General features: G+C 34.2%; 1 protein-coding gene across 3 annotated transcripts in view; it reads left to right on the top strand.

Moving 5' to 3' along the window:
- Positions 1–13,863, top strand: part of LOC132729872 (dipeptidyl peptidase 4-like) — a 168,279-nt gene extending 154,416 nt beyond the window's left edge. For all 3 annotated transcript variants that reach the window (XM_060715704.1, XM_060715705.1, XM_060715706.1), the window contains exons 15-26: positions 524–574; positions 3,104–3,279; positions 6,468–6,566; positions 6,982–7,057; positions 7,733–7,927; positions 8,469–8,520; positions 8,840–8,939; positions 9,874–9,938; positions 10,428–10,500; positions 12,060–12,133; positions 12,681–12,771; positions 13,352–13,863. In XM_060715704.1, the coding sequence (XP_060571687.1) occupies positions 524–574; positions 3,104–3,279; positions 6,468–6,566; positions 6,982–7,057; positions 7,733–7,927; positions 8,469–8,520; positions 8,840–8,939; positions 9,874–9,938; positions 10,428–10,500; positions 12,060–12,133; positions 12,681–12,771; positions 13,352–13,422 (1,123 nt within the window). In that variant the 3' untranslated portion in view covers positions 13,423–13,863. The remainder of the gene's footprint in view (positions 1–523; positions 575–3,103; positions 3,280–6,467; positions 6,567–6,981; positions 7,058–7,732; positions 7,928–8,468; positions 8,521–8,839; positions 8,940–9,873; positions 9,939–10,427; positions 10,501–12,059; positions 12,134–12,680; positions 12,772–13,351) is intronic.
- Positions 13,864–19,776: the final 5,913 nt, after the last annotated feature.

Consider the following 19,776-nt stretch of genomic DNA (forward strand, 5'->3'; position numbering starts at 1 on the left):
GTACGAACAACTGCTTGGGACATTTCAATTTCATGAATTCTCGATTTTATCTTCGTAAGTTTACAAGTTTAACTTCGTGAATTCACGTTTTAAACATACTGAATTCACAACAACTTCATAAATTAACGATTGTTACTTCACGACTTCACTATTTCAAATTCATGAAATCACGATTTCAACTTCACGAATTCAACTTCGTGAATTCGCGATTCTTACTTCGCGAAATTCACGATTTCAGCCTCGTAAATTCACGATTTTAACTACGTGAATTCACGACTTTCAACTTCATTCAAGTTATGTGAATTAGTGCTGAGTCATGAAATTTCACTCGAATTTAACTTGAAAAACATAAGGTGAAATTTGCACATGTGTATCCGATTGATTTCTCAATTTTGGAATATATGCCAGTGCACGCTATCTTTGTAATCTGTATGCACATTCTTTCATCCTAGCATAGGGTAATCAAAACGTTTCACATATTTTATTGTAGACTTGAAATATCGTTTATCTCTTGTTATTTCAGATATTATCTAGCATACAAAACAGGTGATCCCACATCTAGACATCTTTTCAGGTAAATTAAATGAGCTGTGTCATGACAAAACCAACATAATGGGTTTGCGACCAACATGGATCCAGACAAGCCTGCGCATCCATGCTGTTCGCTTACAAAGCCTATTACAAGAAGAGAAACTGATAGCGAACAGCATGGGTCCTGATCAGACTGCGCAGATGCGCAGTCTGGTCTGGATCCTTGCTGGTCGCAAACTCATTATGTTGGTTTTGTCATGACACGGCTCAAATGTAGAAATTAGGCTTATAACTATCGTGTATAGATAATCTGATAGATATGTATCGGCTGCTAACGGGAGAATATTATCGCAACAATTCCAGAAATGCAAGAAGATGGTGTGAAATATAAATGATTGAAGATTTAAGTATTGAGATTGATCATAAAGATCTATAACTGTTACGTTATTTCAGCGTAAAAACGTTAATGATTATGATAATGTATGCTCTTATTTTACTATGTTATTCAAATAACTTCACCCCTTTTACTAGATTTTTACACTTCACAACAGCAGGTGTCAAGTGCTGTGTGGCAGCTGTTATATACTGCTCCGTACTTAACTTCATTACTCTTATTGGCCAATCAGAATCATAGGTTTCGGCACATTACTTGAATTTTATTTTTTATTTATTAAATAGACCTTCCCATCTTTCAATCTGGACAAATCTATTCATCGCTTTTAGGGGAAATTTTGAAAAGATTTACTGACAGAAAAGGGAAAAATACACATCAAGATCAGATACTGACAGGCTTGATCGCATGGGCAGAATAAAATGCCGTAAACAAGTGTAAACTTTATGCCCCGGTCACATATTCACGGATAATGCCACGGAAGAGCTACGGTCTAATCGTTCACGGACTACTACGGAAATGTGAAATTCCGTAGTCCGCTACGGTTCCGGTACGGACACACAACGGTATGAGTACAGAGTTTGACGGATTTACCACCAAAATCCCCGGGAGAGACACGGATTGTTATGGACCAACACGGTTTGGTACGGAGCGACACGAATCAGGACGGATGCACTACGGATACACTACGGTCTGCTACGGTATAAGCACGGGTTAGTACGAATTAGTACGGGTCTGATACGGAGAAGAACGAATTGATACGGAGAAGAACGTATTGCCACGGACCTATACGGACCTATTATATCCGTCCGCAACCCCTTGCATGCTCATTTTCAAAATGCCTCACAAGAAAAGAACACCTAGAAAACGAATTGCAGAGTTCAATGATTTTGGCGGAGAGGATTCGGCCTCATCGCGTCCGACCCCCGAGTCATATAAGGTCCGATTAAAGTGAATTTCATAAAGGACGCCGGATCCTCAACAGGTTCGGCCATGAGAGCCTCATACTTAACATGTAGGGGTCTTTGTAAACCCCATTTCTAGTCCACCATCTCTTCTTACCTGCTTAGATATGGGCTAGTAATCATTAAAGAAAAGTAGTCATCAATACTGCTTCTCTTTTGATTTTGAAATTTGCTGTTCATTTTACAATAACAGTAATTATCATTAATGTTTATGTTTTAAAAATATGTAAAAAGCTTATTAATTAATCTTATTATCACTCAAGGGCCAGCATCCGAGGCTTATGAGACACTTCGTTTTATGTACATATTTACTCAAATTTCACGATCCAAATTAATGTTTGTAAAATATGTAACATTAAATTCTATTCTATTACTTATGAATTGTAGTACGATATTAATATATTTTTTCCCTTTGTGCATGTCATCAAGCAGCTCGACCACTGCCTCCGCATTTTGAGCTATTTCAATATAAAGTTGCAGCCAGTAAATGGCAATTATCATTTATTGAATGTTCACGCAAATATGTCTATTTTAACAAGAAGGTAGTATTTATACCCTTGAAAAAGCACATGATACTATAAATTTATTCCACGTATGTAATATAAATCCGTGTTTATCCGTACTAAACAGTGGTAGACCGTACCATTCCGTACCGTTTCGTGTTGCAACGCAATAAACCGTATAAGACCATCCTAATCCCTGCCTCTCCGTAGTACAACGTATTACGATTGTAGCTTTCCGTGACAATGCCGTATTAATCCGTATTAAAACCGTAGCTTATACGTAGGGTAACCGTACAAATACATAGTTCTCCGTACCAAACCGTGGAAATCCGTAGCAGGTTAAGGCCTACGAATCAGTACGGACTAGTACGGTTTCCGTACGGACCTGTACGTAACAGTACGGTTTAATACGGACAAGTAGGGATACGCTACGGTTGATTTTTCCGTAGCAAATTTTTGTGCATGTTCAAAAATTGTCAAGGATCGCTACGGATATACAAGGACTACTACGATTGATTACGGTTACAATACGGAGAACTACAGACCAGTACGGGTAGCTACGGACGAGGCCAGAATTAATCCGCGGCTCTTCCGTGGGCGTATTCCGTGAATATGTGACCGGGGTGTTACGCTTCTGAACAATCGTAAACGCTTAATTGTTTCCTAATTGAAATACATCTACCAGATATTTTTATCTGTCTTACATTGTCTAGAACTAGCACAGAACCCGGATCTGATTTTCAAAAACCAGTCTGTATCACGTGCTCAATCTCCAAAGACTGTGATTGGATAAGCGCAGATTTCCCGGATGTAGGGGATAGGTTTATGCTGCAGTGCCTTGGTCCAGGTATACCTACGTATACACTGAGATCCTTGACTTCCAATACAGGTAATTCTTTATTCAAAATGATAATCATGTACACAAAAAGTGTTGTCTAAAGAATCCCAGTATATAAATTAAAAGTAGATTAAAATGATTTACAATTGAAATAAATAAATTGTATACAATCATGTTAAATAGTATAAGAATTCAAAAGTGTTGTGTTGGAACATCGAAATATTTTTTTTTTCTAGAATTTACCTGTAAAACTGCAATGATTCAGACTATAACAGTTTTTTACAAGGCAACAACCAAATAACGTTTATATTCATGATTCTGGGTACCTAGATATTTACAGTACAACTTCTGTAGAGCAACCACCTCTTTACAACAACAAAATTATTTATTCCGAAAGGAATACCTCAAAATAAATTAAAACTCTGTAGAGTCAGCAGCAACCAAACTCAATGTCTCCAAAAGGTCGTTTCTATATAAAGATTGTACTGGAATATAGATATTATATTTATTTAGCTGTTTCAACCAAATGAATATTCTAGATAAAGTGGATTGTTTACATCGCTTCCTTTATTTACCTTCTTCGAATGACCTTTTGTATTTCATGTGATTTAGGCTGCTTTTGCGTATCATATCGACACATAATTAATACAATATACATGAATAGTTACAAGCTTAAATAGCATATGAGCGCTTAATACGGAAATGACTATACCTAAGCACGGTCAATCTACACATTCGTGTTACCAGTATAACCATTATTTATTTATTATCCTCCATAATACATGAAGATTTGAACAATTACACAACCAGTTTTTACATAACTACAGACACAACAGGTATACAAATGTGATATATACATTACAAGACAGAATATAGATAAACAAATGCAAGTAATCTATAAAATGTATACATTGGACAGCACAATTATATGATTTGCCCCTAACTGAAAAGTAAAGCACTGAGTAAGAATTAAGACGGGGAAAAATGCTTGTATATGATTTAGACTTCCCTCTAACCCTAGTGCGAAAACGAAACACTAGGAAACAGAGAGCAGGGAAACAAATCTACAAGTTTTAATTCAATGACATTTATATGAAAACCTAGACCAGTTCACTAGATGATCGAAATGTCATTTTCATAAAGAATATAAACGGTTACTATTTAATTCACTACTATAGTAATCCAAGTTACACTGATTGAACAATTCATTAAAAAACAATATTTTTAAGCAACGCTAAACTGAAAGTTCTGATGTTTGAAATGAATTATTTAACAAAATGATTTTTAATTCCTATAACCACTTAATTGATGGTAAATATCATTTATTTTTAAACTTAAATCTGCTATGCTACTGCTATAAATGGAGTATGAAACAACTGTATAATACAGTCCAGATCGATACACTTTTGCAATTATGAATACATACAGTAAATTTGCAATTAATGAAAAAGATATAGAGGATATTTGTTTGTTTTACATGTAAGATTGAAATATAATTTCACTGAGTGAACACCAGATGCAATATTTTCACAAGTGGCGTAGCCACGAGTGAAAATATAATAGCTGGTGTTCACGAATGAAATATATTTCAATCTTATATGTAAAACAAATAAATTTTCTTTTTATTTCATGCCTTTTAAGTGATTTTAAGTATTTTTTTACTGGTTTTGCCGAGTAACGTCACGCATTCTCCTTTGTGACGTCATCACATCATGACGTCACATAATCAATTTTAAAATATAGGTCTGTTAAATTTCTTTACTTTTGTGTCGTTTTTAACATGATGTATGATGACATCGACTTTCTTTTCCTAAAGAAGCAAAATTTACGCACGACGGCATTAATTTCGGCCTGTTATTCCATTTAGTTATGATTTTCTTTTCATCCGCATTCAGATATAGTCCGGCTACAGTGAAAATTATATTTTATAAATTTCACTAGTGGTTTATCAGAATATAATCATCTGATATATAACAATAAAACACTGGAAAGCATGAAATAAATATGTACGAATATAATTTTCATGAACATGTATAAATGCAAATCAAATATGCATAATTTATGGTTATTTCTCAAATTCATACACAAAGTTCAGCTTTGTTTCAGTAGACATAACATCGATACATAAAAACAATTCTTTCAAAAGAATTGTGCTATTTTCTGATTAATGCACTTTGTACATTTTGAACATACACTTAGTCATCCAAAAGTTTGAAAATTTCGTATCGTTGTTCTGGATGGCCAAGCTAAGGCACCTGACACACTGTTCCCTAGGCTCACGGCCTATCAAGTCCGAAAACCAGTCCATGCCAAGGCGGTCGATTAACGCCGTTCCACATACTTTCAATTAATAAATTGTTTTTCAGAACAGTTCAGCAGCAAATGCGTTGTCATATCGTCTGTTAACACCGAACACTTTGAACACGTTCGAATATATTCATTTGAACAGAGAGTTCCAATGGCGGAAACTAATACTGAACATATATTCAAAAGAGTTTGGTTACATTTTGCTATCTGCCACAGTACATTTGGCTCATTCACTTTTATCACAGCTCTTAAAAGGTCGCCATGATCACTTGTCATTAGCCTGTTATATCGATTAAGTTTTTTCAGTATTAATTATATGTTTTGTTAGTGTACGCGTTTCCAAGCGATTTTCGGATGGAAAGGATCCCGTATCTTTGTATGTATGTAATACATCGCATAGTTGATACTTTTGTAGAAGTCTATAGATATCTGGCAAAAATCCACGGAATGGAGTATTAAATTGCAGAAATCGAACTAGTCTGTTGTTGAAAATATCTTTTGCTAAATAATTGTTTGATAGATGACATAATTGTCCCAAAAATTGCAACTTTCTGTAGTCTATTAATGATTCAATGGACACCATATCAATGGAGCTTAGTACGTAGTCTGTGTGTGTATTTGTCTTCAATGACTGTATGTTTAAGTATGAATCTCTTATAATGCCGAGATGAACATATTTATTCTGCTCAGCAATTGTGTTTAATCCCAGTTTGAACCAAACTCTATACTGTAAAATACTTGGAAATTATTTTGACTTTAGATCATTGACCTGAAATGTTCTGGATTCAAACTGGGTCAATCCCCAAACATAACTTCAAAGGAACGAGGGGGTTATAATTATTATGTGAATTGTACATTTAAAAAATTAAAAATAATCAGATGAAGTTTACCGTCGATCACTAATAGATTAAAAATTATTTTTTTTATTGAAGTAATTACATTTGAAGACAATAAGGACAAAGCCGAGGAGTTGAAGAACATTGCGCTTCCAAGAATCAAAATTATGCAGGTGCCCTTAAATGATAAAGAAAGTAAGTAAATATAAATATTACATGGCATATAAGTATTTTATTTATTTATTTATTTATTTATTTATTTAATTATTTATTTATTTATTTATTTATTTTATTTTTTTTATTCATTTTTTTAAATAATGCATTGAGGGACACCTGAGGTCTTTCTCCTAAAATAAAGCTGTAAAGAATGACCTCTTCTGTGACGTCAACAAAAATGAAAACAGACGTTTCTTGATGTTGCCGATAGACCATATGCTATCTGTTTTAAAATATAAATGAAGTGTCTACCTTTAAGAGGTCTTCAAAATTAAAAAAAAAATAAGCAAGTCAAAACTCTTTAATTTTCTTGTAGAATTTTTATCTGCTTGTGTATCATATTATTTCAGTTATTGCCTTTATACACTTAATTTGGTATATTTTGTATATTTAGTGATGTGGGCGAAATTAAAGCTGCCGGTAGAACTGAAAGAAGATGAAGAAATCAAATTCAACTTGCTCACAGATGTGTAAGCGCGTGAGATTTTCAAATATTAAGGCTCACTATCCCTAAGAAATCCAAACTTTTTTTAATTATTTTTTAATCTTAAACATGTGTTACATGACCTGTTGAATAATTAAAGAACGTAGTGCTGAAGGTTCAATCATTTGTCATACAAGTAGCAAAAATGTAAACAATGTAGTATTTTGTCTTCCATACAAAATACTTTTTCAGTATAATTAAACCAAATATATATATTAGTATATATATTTTTAAAATATATATATTTAAGTCATTTTGTACAAACTATTTTGAAAAAAATACCGTGGAACCTTCAATAGTTTATCAATATAAGAGTGTTTACAAAAAATTTAAAGAATATATTAATTTATATATATGAGCCGTGTCATGAACAAAACCAACATAATGGGTTGCGACCAGCATGGATCCAGACCAGCCTGCGCATCCGCGCAGTCTGATCAGGATCCATGCTGTTCGCTTACAAACCCTATTACCCAAGTAGAGAAACTGATAGCGAACAGCATGGATCCTGATCAGACTGCGCGGATGCGCAGCAGGCTGGTCTGGATCCATGCTGGTCGCAAACCCATTATGTTGGTTTTGTCATGACGCGGCTCAATTATATATAAATATATTGTATATATATAAATATATTGTAAGTGGTTCCAAATACCAATTGCAGATATGGCGGCCCAAGTTCTCAAAAGGTAACTAAGAGATTCACACTGGATTGGGACGAATATTTAGCCAGCTCACACGGCATCATCATTGCCAATGTTGACCCACGTGGTACAGGTGGGCGTGGCGATTCTTGGCGGCATGCTAATTATAGACATTTAGGGACAACAGAGGTGGACGACACTATTGTTGCAGCAAGGTAAAACAAGTCGTCTGGTTGTTTCCTAAATCTGAAAGGCAACCTTATTATAATAATATTGAATAAAATTCAGAAATCTAATTCCTTTATTTAATTCATTATATTAACAATTTAATTCATTATATTAACAATATTTTTAAAAATAGTGTATGAATAATTGAACGATGAATTTTCCTGAAGGTTACAAAATTAAAAATTGTGGGGTTGATATATTTTATGTAACAGCATTAGTATGTTTTGTATTTTTAATGCATGTATTCGCAAAATTTAGATTTTTAATGAACGATGCCAATTTACTTGTGTGAACCGGAAGAGATTATCCGCCTTTTGTGCAGTCTGAACCGGCTCTATACTGCGGGTACCCTATTTTCTGTATTTTTATAATAAAAGTCACGAAACTTTAAATGGACAGTTGCTCTAAAATCATTTAAAGTAGGGTTTTCACAGCCGGTTTAGTGTGAACATTGTAGCTTAAACCTAGTACATGTAATAAATGATTGTATCAGAGTTATGCACCAGAATTTAACATTTTTGTTTTCAGATATTTTAACAAATTGAAGTATGTCAGTGATAAACATGCTATATGGGGTTGGGTAAGTTATTTAATGTGATATAATTCTACATATTCTATGTTTATCACATCACATCGACAAGTAACAGTTGTCTTAGAAACCAACGCTACCATTTTTTGACGCGTTCTACAAGAAAATGCTGTATCTTGGTGTTTCAAAATTCACATTTAATAAAATATTTTGAATAATACTTTTTCTCACAAGTGTTTAATATATTTTTATTCTAACATTATTTTGACAATATTTCCTTTATAGGTATATAATAAATATTTTTATTGGCTTCTAAAAGAGATATATTATAAAATGTGTATCATTTAAATATTGCATATTCTTGTTTCAGTCATATGGTGGATTTCTAACTGGTTTGGCCTTAGCACGTGGCACGGGTGTCTTTGATTGTGGGATAACCGTGGCGCCCGTCACCGACTATAGATATTACGGTTAGTCTCGTTTTATCCAATCATTAAAGTTCTTATTTCTTAATCAAAATAAACTTTGTTATTGGTATAAGATGTGTCAGGACTAATCATGTTCGTATATTTTCTTGTATTACTGTACGTTGTTTTCGATGGGTTGGGCCTCTATGTCTTCCAGTATGAACGTTGCAAGCGCCTTGCAGCGTCAGTCAAATCTTTTTAATTTGGATATAGACATAGACAGGTCATTAAACATTAAGTATATTTGGATCCTAACACAACTTTAACAATCACTGGCCGCCATATTGATTCTCCAGCTGTGTACTCGTCCAAATATATTCCCGTATTGTAAATAAGTAGTGTTACGTTACATAACGCTGAATGGTAAATGTTGTTTACTTCATACTATTTATCCCTCACCACTGCAATTCGAATCTCGCCAGGGGCTTTGCATTCTTTCACGTGAGGAAACTGTTGTTCGACTCAGGTGCCCGTTCATACCTTTAGTGAGGTATTTCTTTACCAGGAAGCTCGAAAGTCGAGGTATTGCGTGCGACGTAAAAACCAACAGAAAAAGAAAAATTTGAAAACCAACGTATTATCATCTATAACATACTGTGCCGCTTTTGCGACTCAGTAAAAATGTTTTGTTACACGGTCTAATTTTGACGTTACGTCATTTGCGTGCTACAAACAGTGTAAAGAAACGCTTAATGTTAGCGTACACTATAAAATAGTCGCGTCAATAAAAATTATTCTTTTTCATTCTTTATTTTTGGGTATGAGATAAATAGAATATGATATTCGTGTAGGTTCATAACTGAAATTATTGAACTCGTGAAAAAGAATCATATTATGCACGTCACAGGCTCGCATTATACATGTATAATTCTATTCAACTCGTTCAATAAATACAGTACTGAACTTACATCCATTCAATATGGTCTATATATTACAGATAGTGTGTACACGGAGAGATACATGGGCATGCCATCCGCAGACGACAATCTGGAAGGATATGAGGTATGAGTTATATGAGTAAATCAATTTAGGGGACAGCGATACCCTACTGGTTAAGGTGTCTTACTTTAAACCTGGGATTGGGGTTCGAACCTTACTAGGGGTTACGGCCATATTTTTCTCATAACTATCACTAATCTCGTGCTAGTTTCCAAAATGGACGGGACTGGAAAATTGTTTCGCAATTCATGTATTACAGATCGTATGTCGTTGTTAACTCTGTACCTTAATGTTTTTTAAAATGGGAAACTCATACATCAGTCCAATAACCCAAAAGTATTTAGGACTTCAAATTATTTTTAGTAATGCTTTTTTTTTACTTTAAATGGTTAAAACACTGCCGATATTATATTTTTGTCTTTCAGTTACATACGATTACCTTTTTACTTGCGCTCCTTAAAATAAAATGTTGGATTTTATTTTAAAGCCCTTTACCAATAGAATAGCCAGACACTGTAATTGAAGATACATAATGTATATTTTTATTTGCAGGCGACAAACATTTCCAAGTTTGCGGAACAATTTAGGAAATCAAAGTTTATGATTGTACATGGTACGGGGGATGGTAAGAAACCTTTATATTTTGTTAAACTAGCGTTAATTCATTTATTTGTCAGAATTGTGAGAAAATGAAGATATTCAAGACATTGTCTCCACATGAATTAATTATGTATACATTTCAGCTTTGTTTACTAATATTTTATTGTATAAATATACACACAATATACAATTTCATATTTTTACAGACATCATCAAGTGTACATACAAAAGAGTTGGGCCAAAAGTTCTAACAACATTATTGTGGGCCCTTCCTGTCTCATGTAATTTAAGCGAATGAATCTCGTTTATTTTCATTCATTTATTATATAACTCGCATATTCGAGGAATATTTGATAGAACACAAAATGCTCGTAATTTCATTTTCCTGTCTTTTCAACGGTCAAAGATTTTATGTTCCAAAACTGCAGTGAATACTATAATTTTTCCGTATTTTCAACGGCTGTTTTTGGTGCCGGAAACTTCTTCTTTCTAATTCTGGGCACTACACTAAATTTAACGGAAATTCTCTCAAATTGTAATATCAAAATAAAAAAATGTATATAATATACAGAAATTGAAGTTCTTTCCTATAAATACAGGATATATTTTCATCTTGTGGTATGAAAATTATCATATTTCACTCGTGGCTACCATGCACTCGATGAATATAAATCCTGTATTTAGAGAAAACACTTAAATATCCTCTATTTATAATTATTAATTTCTATTTTTCTTTTTTGTCATTTCTTTTTTCATTTTAAGAGAAAAAGGATATCGATAGCCTAATTAACTTAAATGAAATGAAAACCATTGCTAGCATAAGAATATTCTTATTCTCTATTTAGTTACTTTTACTCCTGAATTTCTAGATCATAGCTTTATATACATTTTTAAAATATGTTTAAAAGTTTTAAGGATTTTTTGAATTTCTTTATCGATATCAAATAATCAAATGCAGACGTTTCAAAGTTATAATTGAAAAAAAAATCTGCTTCTCTTTCATTTTGTTTTCGATAAGGTTCAAAATAAGATTTGAATGATTAATATAATTTCACTCTGCTATCATTTTGGGCCATAAAACTTATTTTATCTTCTGAGTTAATTGTAAGCCTGATATCGCGAAAACCGATGTCACTCGTACGACTAGGTTAACTGGCATAACAATCTTGCCAATTAACAATTGAGTCTAATATTTCCAGTTTTTCAGATTACTCCAAACATATTTTTTTTCTAAAAAAATTCTACAATTTCTTTTACTTCCACGGATAACGATATTTTGATACTTTTCGTATAATGCCTAACTGTATAGGGCGGTTTGATTGCATGGCTTAAAATAGCTTTCTTCATGAAATACAACTCACAATGGACGCGAAAGAAATACAGTTCTACATGCAAGAAATAGCATATTAAGTAGATATAAAGTTTTGTCGGATTGGACCAAGATTGCTGTTCCGTCAGTACATTATTTGAAATTTTACCTAAAATGATTAAGGGTTATGTCCAAATTGAAAGATGGACAAGTCCGTTTAATATATTTATTGTGGAAACCTGTTAAATGTATTCATTTATAATTCATTCTTTCAGATAATGTTCATTTCCAGAACACAGTTCAGTTGATTCGGGCACTTACGGAAGCTAACGTATATTTCCGATCTCAGGTTTGTATTTCTAAATGTAGGACCCGCATTTGGATAAAATAGCTTAGATATATACATGTACAATTTATTGGTACTTTCTTTATATCATAAAAGAGACAGACTGACACACAGAGACACATACAATTTATTATACTATCATATAAGATTGATAAAGTTCATAGTGATACGGAATCAGACTTCATAACTTGAGACTTGAAACCAAAAATATTTCAGAGAAGAAAACGTATTCTTTGTAATGCGGCAAAGAGCTTGAGGTACATTGATTCATGCTTTTTCACCTATGTATATCATTTGATGTAGGTTCAAATCTCATCATGGACTTTGGGTTCGGTGGTTCTACTCAGGTTTTCCCTACATCAGTAAGGCTGAAAATTCACCAAATGACTATACTATAAAAGGTGTGGTTCGAAACACAGCAAATCACTGCTGAATTTCTTAAAATTATTCATACTGAATAATCCATGTAAGGTTACAAGTCTTTTCCTAATATTTTCTATAATCATTTATTCGGACTTAATGGGCCTTTAATTCTCTTTGTTATATTTAGATCTACACAGATCAGCAACATAGTATAAACGGAGGTAACTCTCGCAGGCATCTATGGAACACGTTAGAAGATTTCCTCTTCCAGTGTTATGGTTAGCTCCCTTTCTTTAAATTTTGCCATAACGAATGAAATATTATTTGAACTGTGCTATAAGAAACAGATTATGTAAATATAAATCACGTATAAATAGAGACAATTAATACAGCATTGAAGATTAGCGTGGGTTTAAACCCTGTCAGGGGCAGGTCGTTGTTTCCTTGAGCAAGAAACTAAACTATACATTTATTGCTTAGTAATGGTTGGTTTCGGGACAGATTCGGGAGGGTTTTAATAAGCTTAAATCTTCCGGCACAATCGAACTTAAATAAATTTGTATACACTAAACTAGCTACTGCCCTTCTTTCTTTACCATTAAGAATAGTGCTACTGTTTTGGAACGATTTATTTTATACATATTTACTGAAATTGGCTATTTTTATTCCTAATATTAGAAATAAAGCACTGAACAATGATATGCCATGAGATGCATAAGTAGCATTTTATGCATTTTGTCAAATATATCTAAGTATTTAAAACACACAGCTTTAAACTGGGCTTTTATCTCAGAACAACAAAAAATATGTGAAAATGTTTATCTAATCACCTTGTTTTTGCTTATCTTTTTCAACCAGGAGGGACCAGGACACGGCTTGATGAGTTGAATAAAGAATCATCAGAAAAAGACGATATGGAGGACGAATAATTTCCAGTATTGAATGAAATAGATATATTGAGATGTTTGCTAATATAAGCGGATTACTTTTCCTCCTTGGAAATTCTATCGGCATTATAATTAAACAGACATTTTTCATATTTGGAGCAATTTGGAACGTTTTGATCAAAATAATATGACTATTCCATACATGGAATATGACTTTTCCATTTTTCAGAGACAATTGCTTTTACAACTATTTCCATCTTCGGAACAAATTCCTATTCAATCATACAATACTGGGATTCTCATCTTCAGAACAAATTGCCATTATATTCATAGAGTCGGAACAAATTGCCATTTCATTCATAGAGTCGGAACAAATTGCTGTTTCAGTCATAGAATAATGAAATATTCTCCGTTTCGGAACAAATTGCTATTCAATTCATAGAATAGTGAAACTCTCACCTTCGGAACAAATTGCTGTTCTATTGATAGAATAGTAAAATTCCCAGCTTCAGAACAAATTGCTTTTCCATTCACAGAAAACACAGATTGTCCAGCTCCGTAATAGATAACTGTGACCAACGGCTAAAAATTGTTCTTTGGAAAACATCATCTTTATAAACTAGATAGATACATTTATTTCCTCCATATTTGGAGAGCAATCCATATTGGAAACGTAATTGTATGTCAAAAATCAAACCTTAAGATGGATTGTCACTGTTTGATTCAATCGAATTAAATACCTGCTCAGTAATATCATAAAATGTCTAATTGTTGAGTTATGAAATAAAACAATCAACCTCTGGATTTTGTAATAATCCGGAAGTCTTAAATTGTAAAACAAACCGATGTAACATTTATTGCCTGGGCAATAGTGCTTTTTATTTATCATATAGTCAGATTATAATTATGTATGTAATGTACATATAACGTTTTATGGACAATGAATCACCACTTTTAAAGAAGTTATTGAACTGATTTATTTTGTAAATGTATATATATAAAATGAACATATTTGTTAATGAAAATAAGAGATATAAGTAAGTACTGTCGCACTGGTCATATTTATATTTTAAATTAGTGTTTTATTACCTACCCCGGTGATATTTTAGACATGTACACAAATATAAGTGCACACATATTTATAGGTTTTATAATTTTATAGCTTACATAGGATCTGCAAAATGAAATCCACCTATATATAAATGACGAGAAATCCACAAAAAATTCATTGTATTGAAATAACGATATGAAAAATGAAAACTACACGAGCAATCAATGAATATAACCAGCTAAATATAACTTAGAATCATTTACATTTATTATATTATATAACCCAGTATAAATGATTCTAAGATTATATAGCCCAAACAGCTTTAGGCAAGTGTATTATATGCTTAAAACCGTTTTTAAAATAAACATGGAAATTATAACAATCCACCTGTAACCTAGAGCGAGTGAAATATCAGTTAAGAAGTGTCATTATAAATATTACAGCATTAAGGTAGTCTTACTGTCATGCTTTCCCGCCAAAAAATCTAACATCGGCCAATATCGTAATGAATCGGTTATTTCCTGAACGTTATTTTTTCACAATCTTTGCTATTCAATAATTTTTAACTGGTTATTACCGGAATTTAGTACAAAGCGATAATGGATGAGTGATTGTAAAGAATTTAATGCCCAATATTTCGAAAAAACAAACGTTCCGATTTGCTACGATTGGGAAAATGTTAGATTTTTTGGCGGGAAAACATTACAGTAAGACAACCTTAACAAATGAAATAAGTAAGTGGTATATATTTGTTCGCATAAATAAACCGTCCGTGACTGATATCCCACTCGTTGAATCCAAAGTAAGATATAGTTATATAATTTTACCCTTAAACGTTTAAACAAAGCTGAATAAGGATGTATTTAACCATTGTATAATTTTTTTATTCTCTAGAATAAAAACCCATCAAATAAACAGATTGTTTTATGTATAACAAGTGTATATAAGGTATAAAACAAGGTTGTTTGATAATATAATTGTTTGTATATTAAAAGAATATATGAGTTTGTTTTGATTTTGTACTGTTTACTTTGTTTTGTAAACGAATTAACTGTAATAAAATATTTTTGTATAAATCATTTGTTGTTTTTTTTTTTTTTTTTTTTTTTTTTTGTTGTTGTTGTTTTTTTTACATTTTCCTCCGAATTAAAGAAACTGAAGTCCAAAAAAAATCCTGTAAAAATAGTTTTGAAATTTTAACATTGATCAAGTAAAGCACTTTTAATGGAAATCTGCAACAGAAGATTAAGAAATATGCTCCGAAATTATATTAAAAATCGATCTTTTTGTGCGATTCTTAGCCGTATTTGAGTGAAAGGCGTTGTAACTATTTTCATTATATTTAGGTCATTTTTTTACAATAAAATGATTATTCGGCGAAAACGGTCTGAGTTGTGGGAGTGACTTAAAAATTTTGAACCATCAAATGCTATACAAATCTCGGAAAAATATTTCGAGTCACGTTATGTCAAAAGAAGACTCGGTGGAGTTCCTTTAGATCGTGCTTGTCAAAATACTAAATACCACATAGTTCCACATACTGTAATAATGCTTTAACTGAAGTCCAATAAAAATGATGAGCATGCTATATTTTCGCAAATTGTACATAAATATATCTGGCCCCATTAAACAAAATTACTTATCCGTTTTGAGGTAAAGATATGCAAGAAGTTCTGGGGTTAGTATCTCGAAGCTATCGTTAGCATAACGACTATCGTATACCTCTCGTTAAGGTTTTCACCGCTATCTCGACGCTCTCGTAATTAACGAATAATCGTTAACATGCCCAATTATTAACGGATGCCTAGAGGGTGTCGTAAGGCTCTCGTTACTATCATTTTGACACAAAAGTAAGAAAGGTGCGATTTTAAAGTACATAAAAAATGAGAATAATATCATTTTATTGATAAAAAATGATGAACCGACATAAATATAGTAGATCTGTTGTATTTCTTTTTATCATGAATTTTCACAGGCCCGTAATAGATTTTCTTGTGTAAATTCACTCAAAGAACTCTTTAATACAATTCCATAAAAAAATATCACTGATTATTTGAAAGAGATAAACTTGTATTCTTGGATCTAATTGGCTCAATTTTATTGTCATTTACAAAGTTTTACATAACATTTTATGCATATTATAGCATTCGACACGATATGGCCAGTTATGTGTTGACGACCCGTAAAAATCCAAACAAACAAAAATTTTCTCACATATCAAACATATGTAAAGCTGGGTTCCCACTGCCGATCAGATCAACTCGATCAAGCCCGATCAAGCGATCGGGTACTGGTCTGGGTCGGTCGGAATGATTGATCGGGAGTGGTCGGGGAGGTCTACCTTGGTCGGCATCGCTCGGGCTTTCTACCCGAATTTTTTTGACATGTCAAAAAAAATTCGTCTAGCGATCGTGTAGCCAAGCGGTCGAGAAGAGCTCGGGAAGCGATCGTGTATTGATCGAGTTGAAGATCGAGTTGATCGAGAAACAATCGTGTAGCGATCTTGTTTGGTCGGATTGGCATCTTTAACCCGATCTGTACCCGATCATCTCGACTTCTACTCGAGTAATATACGATCGTATCCCGATTAAGTAGATCTCTGTTCGATCTCTTGTCCAGATTATCTAGACTGCTACCCGACTACTCCACGACCACACACGACCGCACACGATCAAAACCCCGATCACTGTTCGACCATACACGAGCAGGTCCGACTAGTGGCGATTTTTAGTCACCCACCTCTGTTTCAAGTGAGGCAGTTGGCGTGATATGATTGAAATACTTTGAAAAAGGCATAAAATCAAGAAACAAACAATCAACTCTATTGTATATACATGTATACTTGAAGCTAATTTCCTCCATTAACAAACATATCATGGAAACTATCATATCCAAATAGAAGATGACTTACTATACTTAAACATATCGGGAAATCACTTTAATAACTACTTAACTTGTGCATAATCGCATCATATAGGTTATACACGCCAAGCGTCATTAAAATATCTCTCCAAAGTAACTAACACACTAAATCATATTCTGTTGCCACTCAACTGAACCAGCTCGGGAGTTGAAGTAGTGTTTAAGGTAGTTCCTCTGACTGACCCCAGCGGGATGTCACCACATTTCTTCCATGGGTCCGATCACCATCAGCCAACTGTCTTCCTTGGCGCCATTCACCAGGTACTAAATGGTTATGCTCGTCCTCTTGGTCGACGGCCAGTCTTGCAATGGCAGGTACCGTATGCTGATAAGGTTATGCTGTGTGACACATGCAAGGATAATCAAGTCAACGGTTTCGGGCATCTGGTTCAAGCAGCCAAGTAGGCACTGAAACCGCATAGCGAGAAGACCGAAGGCATTTTCTACCACTCGTCTAGCCCTGGACAACCTAAAATGAAAGGATGGTGATGGTTTATAAGAACAAATTTCTGATTAAATGCATAGCTATTTTGCCAATAGTAATTCAAAAGAATTGTCTAACCTGTAATTGAATATGCGCTCCTCGTTGGTCAAGTTGCGTCTGGAGTATGGCTTCATCATCCAAGTTCTCAACGGGAAAGCGTCATCTCAATGAGGAAGTATGGAGTGTTTCATGTCATCGCCAGGCAGTGGGATCAGGGTCCGGAAAAAAAAAATAAAAACCAAGGGTTGTTTTTCTTTTCTAGCATGGTCTGAAGTTCAGTGTTATTGAATAGCTGGCATCGGATGCACTGCCATTAGCACCCAACGCTTACCCCCGATGAAATTTGTAGTTTGCGTCTACGAGTGCGTAGTATTATGGTAAAGAAGCCTTTATAGTTATAGAACAGAGACCCAGAGTTCTTCGGGTTTCTTTATCCTCACGTGCTTACCATCAAGAGCCCCGCAGACATGAGGAAAATTCCACTTGGTTCGGAAAGTCATCGCAATTTGCTGCCATTTTCAAGCTGTTGTGGACGACCGTCTTGGCGCAGCCTTTCAGAGTACTCCTGTATCTATAGCATCAAACTTCAGGATCGCAATTTACTTATTGTGTTTTTCCCCCCATCGGAATGAGTAATCAAGGGTCTGAATACGAGGCTCCAGTTGCGAGATGACCGAAGAGTGACCGCCCAACTTCTCCAGGCTTCCAGGGCTTCCCTGAAATAGGAGATTGAACAATGTAGTAATAACTTAGCCTCTATGATACCACGGATTAAAGTTTTTAAAATTTTTGACAAATTGACAAACTGTAGAAGTCTGGTTTGGAAAGTGATTTCGTGATATTATTTCAGAAAATACGTTGAAAATGATGGGGGATTCGAACCCATGATTTACCTTGAAGTTGGTGTTTTCTTTTCTGAACTCGTGGGTTGATATTGCGATCAAAACAGCTCGCCACTTATCAGCGTCTACCCTTAGGGAAATTTTTGTATCCTTTTGGTCCTCCCTGTTTTAGGCTCCTGTAGCAGTTGCTCATTGCCCCTACAGTGGGTCGTCGTGAAGCCACTGCTTATCCCTATTTCCTGCGATTTGTCACCTAATCTATGCTACGACCCTCAGCCTTCTTCCTTTTATTCACTCCTCTAGCACGCAATGGGCCCTGTTCTCTGGAGCCTAACCCTCTGGCCCCACAACTGCCAACTGCTCAATCTCCGCTAAATATTTTATACTATGTCTTGGACACCAAAATATTCTATGAAGTTTCAAGATGAAGTGATAATGATCAACCTGTTTGAGTTTTTATTCTAAAATTTTGGTACACGACGGTTCCGACCTTCTACGACTCGAGTCCCGACCATGACGATTGGTCGGGGAAAGATCTGACCGATCGGCGAGAATCCGTAGGTCGGGTGGGATCTGTGGGATCGTGTTACATGTCGGGAATGATCGGCGGAATCGAAGGTGGTCGGGTTGACGTCTGAAAGGAGTCGTGAAAAATCGTGTGGGAAATCGTGTGTATCGAAAAAGAGGTCGAGAAGAAGTCGTGTATACGCTTTTCGAGCTTGTCGGGCCCTGATGGGGGAATTTTGGGTGATCGGGAGATGGTTATCTGATCGGAGTGGGGGAAAGTTTAAAGATTCTTACATTTTAATTTAAGCTTATGTTTGAATGCGGTGAAGAAAACATTTAATTAAACAGGAAGGAAAATTGTTGTTAATTTTCACAAGAAAACATAAATAAATATATGCATACATCTGTGAAATTCAACAAAATTCAAACTAGTTCAAAAATTTTAATTTCGAAAAAGTAAACTGTGACGTTTATGAAGAAAAGGTTAGTAGCTGACAAAATCGGTACAAAAAAGGTGTAATATATAGTGCTTGTTTGTTTTTAGTTTTATATAAACAATATTTTTCACTCGCGAACCACCACGTTTAACT

This window comes from Ruditapes philippinarum, unplaced genomic scaffold (genome assembly GCF_026571515.1).
Source record: "Ruditapes philippinarum isolate M1 unplaced genomic scaffold, ASM2657151v2 ctg3532_1_1_1_1, whole genome shotgun sequence".
NCBI classification, from domain to species: Eukaryota; Metazoa; Mollusca; class Bivalvia; order Venerida; family Veneridae; genus Ruditapes; species Ruditapes philippinarum.